The sequence below is a fragment of the Cariama cristata genome, unplaced genomic scaffold (genome assembly GCF_000690535.1).
Source record: "Cariama cristata isolate BGI_N322 unplaced genomic scaffold, ASM69053v1 scaffold40704, whole genome shotgun sequence".
Classification (NCBI taxonomy): Eukaryota; Metazoa; Chordata; class Aves; order Cariamiformes; family Cariamidae; genus Cariama; species Cariama cristata.
The window spans coordinates 3,293-12,766 of record NW_009611958.1 but is presented as its reverse complement, the minus strand read 5'-3'; the positions used below and the strand labels follow the sequence as shown (position 1 = coordinate 12,766).

Below are 9,474 nucleotides of genomic sequence, written 5' to 3'. Positions count from 1 at the left end.
TCTAAGCAGGAGGTCAGATTAAAGATCTCCAGAGGTCCCTTCCAGGCTGCATTAGCCTGTGATTCTATTTCTTCACAGGTTACTTGTTGCTTCCTTTCTTTCTGTCTTCCTTCCTCATCTCTATCTTTACCTTTGCATATGTTTTTCGTGTGATGTACTCTGTTCATTTCCCTGTCTAAAGTTTATTTTGTCCTTTTTCACTTCCAATCCCCAGTGTTTCTTTGTTTATATTCTTAACAGGTTATTGTTTCAAGGTTGTTAGGTATTGTCCTCCCCCATTTTTAGGTATTCTCCTCCTCCATTTAATTTCCCTCCTTTGTCCTGTCAGCCATCATTAAGCTTTTCTTGTTTCAAAGCAACATTAATCTTTAGCCACTGATCTTTAAATAGAATTGAAAAATAAAACATCACACTTTCTAGTTCTGTTTTCCTTACCTAATTATTTCTGTTGCCATTTCAGAGTTAGTATTACTACCCATTTAAATACAACTCGCTGTATTGACAGAACAACAACTTGGCTCAGATTCGAGTCATTTCTTTCTGATGCAGAAATCTGTTTTATTAAAGGTATTGTAGAGTATGTTCGAATGTTTGTCGATAAGAGATATGTTCAGCATTTAGTACAATCAAAGCAAATCAACAGAGTTCCAGGTCAGCTCAGATCTAATTGTGGATCAGAGTCTGCAAATGAGCAGATAATGAAGGTGTCTTGGCTGGGCAAAATATCTATCAGTCTGGATGCTAAATTGGTTTCCCAGTGAAGAGAGGTGGACTAAGCCAAATCTGTACAGCAACTGTAAAACTAGCATTGGGGAAAAATAGAGAGACACTGCAGCAGCTGTGGCCTCAGTGCCCATGGTATAAGGAAATATCCAAATAGAGGGGGTTTTGCATCTGAAATGAAAAGAGCACAGCCTTCATTCCCTTGTCTGTTTGCAGGAGTCTGTGTGGGAAGTTCCTGAGCCTCATGCTCGTCTTCAGTTTCGGTGAGAAATAAGACTCCCAAACTGACAGACTGATCTAAATCCTGGTGGAGAAGGATTGACCTAGTAAAGCCACTGAATCCAAAATCACGAGGTCATAGGGGTATTCAAGCCACCTAACCCCACACCCCACTCTTGCATAGGACTTGCATAGCTGCTCCCATTGCGTGGGGACTGTTCCTTGTTCTGCTCCTCAGCTCTAGAGGGCATGGACAGGTTATTTTACCTTATTTTGCAGTACTGCCTGGGATCATCTCACTACTGAGTGGGCTGTTTTCAGTTAATCCAGTTTGCTCTGCATGTGTAAGGCCTATTAGGTTATTTGAAAGCTATGGTAAATTACCCCTCTGGCAAGTATCTTTTTCAGCACTGTTGTGTTTAGAATTTTCTTTCTCTTTCTAACCTTGTAGCAGGCGACATTCAAAAGAACAGTACCATCCCTCGCTGCATTTAACTAAACCAAGATATGACTCCTGGGGATAGTCTAATGGGGAAAAGAGCAGGAAGAGAACATCATCTGCCAGCATATTAATGTTCCAAATTATGCACATCCTTCTTCATAAAGATAGTTTCATTAATTCCAAGTCAAATAATATTGATTCTCAATGTGACACAAAGATAGGTGATCGCTGTAATCCAACTTACAAAGCAATCTGAACAGCAGCTGCGGCAGGAGGGAATGGAAACTCTTGACAAGTGTTTTTGCCAAAGAGACACCCTTATGAGCAGTGGAATAATACTTTCACTGGAGCCAAGAAAATTTAAACATGCATAGATAATTTAAACAAGCCTTTTCTGAAATTAGAAGAAGAGGAATAAATGCTGTCTAATTTCCAGTTTCCTAAATTTCATTATTATGTAAGTAGCTCTGTACAAACTGTTTCATAGAGTATAAACTAACACGTCACTGCATTTCTGGGGCAAACAGAAGTGTATATAATTTTCCAATAGGAGCAAAACTTTTCAAATAAGCTTTATTATTCTTACAGCAAAGTTACCTCCACACCAACCCTTAAAGAAAGAAATGTTCAGAAGAGGCATACTCCTAACATTTCTCTTACTGTTAGATTTGTATGTGATATGTGCTATATAAATTCCATGTGACCCATTTATCATTTTCATTGACAGATTCAAGTCTCCTATAACAAATTGCTAACTTTCTACCACCTCCAATAATACAATGCATCGCTGCCTTTCTTTGAATATGTTAAGACTTGTCACTGTGATTCCTTCTGTCTCATCAGTGCATATGTCTAATACACATCCAGGCACTATGCAGATTCTATGATATGGATGTGGTTTCTTTCAGTGGAGAAAAATCCTTGCCCAAATCCCAAGGTGTGGAACAGAAGCCAAATGGATGTGAGCTGAAAATTAATACTGATGCACCATGTCAGGGAAAGCATTTAAATCTCTTTTGGGTCAGACAATCAAGTGAGGTGAGCTCTCCCGAGAAACATATGCATCACAAGGAGAGGAAGAAACTGCAGTGGAGTATCAATACTGTAATAAGATGCAGAAAGCCATAGAGATATGCTGAATAACCTGATTCTTCCTGCGTAAATATGAGTCCTATAGTACCAGATCCCTCCTGACTCAGACAACCTGACTCATTCTGTACCATGCTTGCGACTTCAATACATTTTCTGTCACGACAATCCTTTCATCTTCCCCCATGTAAATCCGAGTCATTTTGTCGTAATGGACACATTCAGTATGACAAGATTTTCTGCATCAGAAGTCTTTTGCAGCTCTTTTTGCTGTTCCCCTGTATGTCGAACCTGAACAATATCCTTACCTGCCACCCACTGCCTCTTCAAAGCATGTGTGTGCACACACACACAAACAACACACGAAACACTTACCAAAAAGGCAGGATATCATTCCCACTGATTTTGGGAATCAACATTAACAAAGCAATCCATTGCTGAAAGCCATGTCAATAGGTACATCCACGCTGCTAGACAAGAGGACCAGGGAGTCATTTTTAGCACTGGACTGTCCTCACTCTTCACCTGCTGACTGGCTCTCTGGCTCTGCTTCCATCTGTCCCAACAGCTTCTCAAAGACAAAGCCCGTACATAGCTCCCTCTAAAGACTGGTCCTGATGGGAGGAGGGTGGATGAAACTGCTCAAAATTGGGGTCTAAATTCATCTCAGCTGTTTAACAAGCTTGCTGTTAAACTTTATTACCCACTTCTCCTCTGCAGAGAATAAGAAAAATTAAACTCCTCTGTTTTATATCTCTTATCTTGTGCTATGCTTTAGGACCTCTCTTTCTGGACGTTCCTTTCTCCATTATTGACTAAAGTAGGAGCCTGAAAAATCCACATAGACTCATTTGCTATTTTTAATGGCTAAAGTTAGGCAAAATGGGTTCCACTCTTGAAGTGGCCTGCGTCTGCACTGTCTGTGTAGGTTGCCAGCTGCTCCAGGCAGAGGGGTGCCCTCCTTGGTATTTTGTACTGCAGTCATGAAGACCACTTCTTACGTATATTGATTGATATCCTGAGGACTTCAGATATGATGCACACCCATGGAAAAGCTGTCTGCGAAGAGCCTAGATAACTGCAAAATTACTTACAGTAAGGCATGGAAAGGTTACTGCAGATCCAGCTATTGTTATTGCATGGCTCACTCCTCCAGACTGAAGGGAGAGAAAATATACAGAATGTATCTATGCATTTGATGGCATGTTGAATGTTATACTGAATATACTTACAAAAACAAAGACTTATATTCCAGCTACTGTAGTGAACCAAACAAGCCTTTCAAAGGAGGAAAAAAAAAGTCAAATCCATGATCTATAATTATAGCTCAACAATTTATAAGGGGAGTGGGGCTATATTTTTCTAGCAATTGTGTTAACATATTCAGTGCAGTATGACTTAACATTTCTGCTTACCAGCTCTGCGCCCTCTTCTTTGTATCGTCTTCTTTGCATCCCTATGGGACAGAGATACTTGGTACGGCTGAGTTCTCAAAAGATTAAAACAGTGAGCTTGAACCTGCAATTCAGAAAGCAGCGTGGCTCCAGAGGAAGCTCTGAAAGGCTCCTTGAAAGGAGCAGGGAAATCAAGCTCAAACAGGCTGGGGAGCAGTCTTCTCACATAGAATTTCTAAAGGATTTTGCACCTACCTTCAGTATCTACAAATTGGAGGAAGGGTGAAACCACAGAATCTGATGGCTACAAATGGAAATTGTAAACTAGAAATGAAAGGCCAGGCTGTAATTGCTGAAGATAAAAATCCATGCACGCACTTGCCAAGAATTACGGCAAACCCAATACCTTTTCCAGCCCTTCCAGAGAAGTAGGGTGTCTTTCTAAAGTAGTGTGTGCAGTAAGCGTTACAGCACTTTCTTGCAAACCCTGAGCAATATCCCATGCAGGGTTGCTCAGAGATGTCAGCTCAAGTCCTGGATGCCAAGTTGGCGTGTCAAGGCAGTATAGTTTCTCAGCTATTCAATAGAATTAATTAGCGTGGCACACCATGGAATTAGCACAGCTATATTACTTCCAGTTCCACAACCAGAGCATATAAAGCTGGATGAGAAATCTCCTTGTCTCACCACAGAGATATAAATATCAAAAAAACTTGTTTTGCATTAATAAAATTCTACATTCTGAGATGAGCAAATATTCAGAGCAGACTATCATAGTGGCCCATAGTTCTTCAAAGTACATCCCTCTGTAAGCGTGACCAGTGGAGGATTTATCCATTTGCTGTTCTCTGGATTACCTCCCCTGTTCTCTGTCTCTTTTGATGAATGTGTCCAATTTCCCACAAAATATAAAATTATTCACCATTTACTGACCTAAAACATAGTCACTAATGGATACCCTTACAAGGGGTTTGGGAAAAGTGAAGGCACTTGAATTTACCTCTTCCTAAATGCACACTTTGCTGCTCAAAATGGACCACAGGAATATGCTGTAGCACATTACATCAGCCAAGGGAAAGATTCCACATTGTAAATGTGGTACAAGAGACACCACGAGCATAAGGGCATAGTCACTGCCTAAGGAGATAATGCCACATTGTGAGTAGTAGTGACACTTACTGTACCAAAAAGCCTTGTCTGCGTTAATGTTGCCAAATATTACACTACATTAATATGCATTACATAGTGTGCATTACATTAATGTAAGTATTACGTTACATTAATTACATTACTGTTGCATAAACCTGCACAATTCTAAGGCCAGCACAGAGCACACTATCTTCCTTCGCATGTATTACAGCAAGCACCAATGAAGTGTGCTTTCTAATGAAAAATACCAAATGTTTTAATACTACTTTCAAAAGGAAAATCTGTTTTTATTTTCTGTCTCAGTTGTAAAAATAAAATATGTCCAGTCATACAGAGCCATAGCTAGTCTTTGGTTAGATATACACTTCTATCCTTTTTGAGACAGATATGATAAAAAACACCAAATAAAGTTCTGAGAAATGAACTGAAATGTATTTTCCACTCTGTTTGTCCTCTCTATCTGCCTCTTAATCGTGGTCATAGCAACATGGTTCCAGGGGTGACCTGCTAGACAAATAGACCTGTTTTTCTTCTGTGCTTCTGCTCTTACAGCTTGCCTGCACCCAAGCCCAGCAGGATCAGAAGAGATGAAGGAGGGAGAAGAAGTGGAAGTAGACACAGATGAGCCTGGCACGTTCACACCTCCAAGTGACTTGATGTGCTTCTGCAACCCATTGCTTTCCTCTCATAGACACCATGATGAGTATGGCTGCCCTGTTGGCTTTTTAGTAAATAATCAATTTTGGTTTCCTTTTCTGTAAGTTTGAGTTCAAGCTGAACAGACCTTAGGTGTCCTTTTTAGTTTCTTTACAGAGGTTAATGTGCAAGAAGAAAAATGAAGACCAATTTGGTAGCTACTTTAGAAGTGCTTACTCACCTCAGTTATGATGCTGTATAGAGAGCGGTGGAACTTACTGGAGAGGGAAGAAGAAATGGAAAGAAATGAAATATTATTGAGAGACTAAGGCGAAAAAAACCCTGAAAGTTAAGCAGAGGTACAGCAAGCATTTAGTCCTGCACAAATTGTCAAATACTTGTCTCCTACTGTGCTCTGAAACAGTCAGTCCTCGTCTCGAACAGGCACCCTACTAATGATTCCTCTGTTCCTACCTCTTACACCAACAGTAGGTCAAAATCAACTTCACATTCCTTCAACATTGTTAAAATGTAAGGAATCTCGTTAAGATGAATTCTTAACAAAGGGAGAAATAGGTCAAAATAGCACATTTGTAGCTCACCAGTCCAATAAAATCTGCTGAATGAAATACCTCTGTGCAATGCTAAAATAAATGAGTAGGGTCTTTCTGACAGAGAGAGTTTATGTGCAAGATAATTTCAGCAGATCCAAGAGTCATCACAAGAGACACGCTTCTGTCTTTTAGTATAGTTGTTGTGGTACCTTCCATGTCTCTAACATTTCAAATGAATGCACAGTTAATTCTCAGGATCCAGACATTGAATATGCCTCTGTGGGACCAAACTTTGGTTCTTTACCTCCTGCTGTTCTTTTTGGAGGCAGTCTGTGCTTATTACAGTATTTTTTCTTGCAAGGTTATTGAACCACTACTAAAGCAGGAGAAGTTAAAGAGGGAAGGAGTAAAGAAGACAAGATCTAAGACAGCCTCAATTCTTGAGTCATACAATAGGTTTTGTGTGGGGTCACTTTACTGTCAAGGCACTTACAGGGGAGTAGTTTGCATCTTCCTTGGAAAAATTGCTATTGTTAGGATTTTGGAGGATATATCAGCCAAAAGGGCTGTTCTTTTGCTCCTGGATGGTTAAAAATATGCAGTCTTAGGTTAGTAGCCAGGTAGACTCAGCTAAAGTGTCAGAGAAAAGAAAGTGGTTCTTCACACATAGACAGTAGCCCCAAGGAGCTCCTTGCCAAAGGATGTTAGGGATGTAAAAAGTCTACATGGCTTCAAGGAGGGGGACTGGGCAGGTATGCAAAAGTGAGAGCTTGTGAGAAGTACTGAGTAGACAAATTGTACATCAAGCTGACAAAATCCCCTAAACTAACCCTCAACTTTTATACCTCCTTGATTCCAAAGAGCTAAACTTTTTCTGAATCTCAGAAGAAGACATCCATACACTTTAAAGCTTTTTTGTTTCAGAGAAATTTGGTAAGGAATCAAGCATTTGTAAGGAGATAAATGATCTATTTTGACACAGCCATCATCCTTGTAAGGTACACTTTTTTGGCTCAGAAAGCGTGTTTGCAGAATGGTTGTCATTCAGGAAGAAATAAGAGTTTATAAAAAAATCCTGTAAATTTAGTCCCAAAGGCAATAAATATGTCTTTGGAATAATACGGTCCTCAGAAAGATTCCCAAAATAAGGCTATCTAAGAATATGGCATCAGATTCCAGCATACCAGGAAAGTGGGAGAATATTTTGGTACCAATAAGAAGAGCAGTTAAAATCCTGTGTCAGATTTCAGGAGAAAAAAAAATACAGCATTTTAAAAAGGCTGAAACCTTATAGTAGCCTAATTCCACATGAATTACTACAAAAACGGGTTGGCTTTCTACTGATGAAACTCTGTTTCCAAGCACCTGCTGTCGTAGAAAACTGAAAATAAAAATCAGCAAATCTCTGAAAAATAAAATCATACCTTTTTCTGTTGTTGTTGTTGTTTTTTGTTTTTTGTTTTTGTTTCTTTTTTTTGCTAGTGACTCATAAATGGATGTAGCATCAATACAATTTTGTAAAAGCTTTTTGGACTGAGTTTAGGGGCTTTTTTTTTTTGGTCTGGTTTCCCACCCTCTGACAAACACAGACATCTTGCAGCTTGTCTCACAGTCTATATTTCAGATTCCCAGCTCTCTAAATCCCACATTTCTGATTCTGTAAATGCATCTGCTATAGGAGCTGCTACAAGTGGCTGGAACCTCTTTTCTTACTCTATAATCTAATGCACTTAGGGAGCCAATGAATATGTGTGAAAGGAGGGGCTTTCTGGCTAAGGGAGTCCTTGCAGGGGAACAGCTGTTACAATGACAAAACCTTAACCGGAGCCAGGCAAACACACTCACTCACATCTCTCCGTGGCTTTGTGCAGCTAGGTCTGGCAAGACAACCCCTCCTCTTCCCCTCTGCAAAAAGTGAGCAAGCTAGCACAGAGAAATTTAAACAAGACTGGATCTCAGTTGTGAAACGTTTCAGAAGATCCAGTAATGGCCTGGATCAGCAATATCTCCTGGTTTAATCACTTCACTCTACATGAAGAACGTTTCAGGAGGTACCTAAACAGCACTGAGGATTACTTAGCCTTCCTATGTGGGCCCAGACGGAGCCATCTGTTCTTGCCCATGGCTTTGGTGTACACCCTGATCTTTGTTGTTGGAGTGGTAGGTAACTTCTTAGTTTGCCTGGTAATCCTCAAGCACCGGAACATGAAGACTCCAACCAATTACTATCTCTTCAGCCTCGCTGTCTCAGACCTGCTCGTGCTGCTTTTTGGGATGCCACTGGAAGTCTACGAGATGTGGAGTAACTACCCCTTCTTGTTTGGGCCCATTGGCTGCTATTTCAAGACGGCACTCTTTGAGACGGTGTGTTTTGCCTCCATCCTCAATGTGACCACAGTCAGCGTGGAGAGATACATTGCCATCCTCCACCCTTTTCGTGCCAAGCTGGAGAGCACTCGCAAGCGTGCCCTGAGGACCATCGTGGTGCTCTGGGTCCTGTCCATTCTCTTCGCCCTCCCCAACACAGGCACCCACGGCATCATGCTGCAGTATTTCCCCAATGGCACCTTGGTCCCTGGCTCTGCTACCTGCACCGTAGTCATGCCCATGTGGATCTACAACTGTATTGTACAGATTACTTCCTTTCTCTTCTATGTGCTGCCTATGGGGGTAATAAGTGTGCTGTACTATCTGATGGGGCTAAGAGTAAGTCGTACCCCAACTGTGCTCAGTGTTTCCTTAGCTCATTCTTGTGTGTTTGTGTCTGCATGTGTCTTTTAAGTGATTGCACCTTTTTCTTGCCCATGTTTTCCCTCAAAAAAGCAAAAAGGTTTTTCAAACCTCTGAAAACAGTAGATCCAACTGCGTCTTTGATGTAATCCCATTCTAAAATGAATATAGCTATGTTGGGGAATAATTTACCCGAATCTGTTTTTAAAAAGTTACCATCACTGCTACTCACATTTGAAAGTTACTTAAATATCCAAGTCTGTAGATCGATTCCAGCCTCTTGGAGATTTGCACCTTTGCAGTAGGAGCTAGAAGGAAATAGACCAAAAGCAAAATGTGAAAAGAATAAAAAGGAAAAGGCTAGTGATTGAATTTTGTGTATTATTTGTTCTCCCTCTTCTTGTGACTGTGGAACTTCCATTGTATTACTTTATTTTTCTCCTTCCCTGGAGATGGTGATAGTATTCAGTTGTTAAAACTCACAAAGCTGTCATAAACTGAAATGCTACCTTATTGCTGCAGCTAGCAAATTCAGCAA

The 9,474-nt window shown here is 40.5% G+C and overlaps 1 protein-coding gene across 1 annotated transcript; it reads left to right on the top strand.

The window, feature by feature from the left end:
- Window positions 1-8,192: 8,192 nt before the first annotated feature.
- Window positions 8,193-8,912, top strand: NMUR2 (neuromedin U receptor 2; the record flags this gene model as incomplete). The annotated part of the gene is made up of 1 exon (XM_009698428.1): window positions 8,193-8,912. A coding segment is annotated over exon 1 (720 nt), but the record flags the coding sequence as incomplete, so codon positions are not given.
- Window positions 8,913-9,474: the final 562 nt, after the last annotated feature.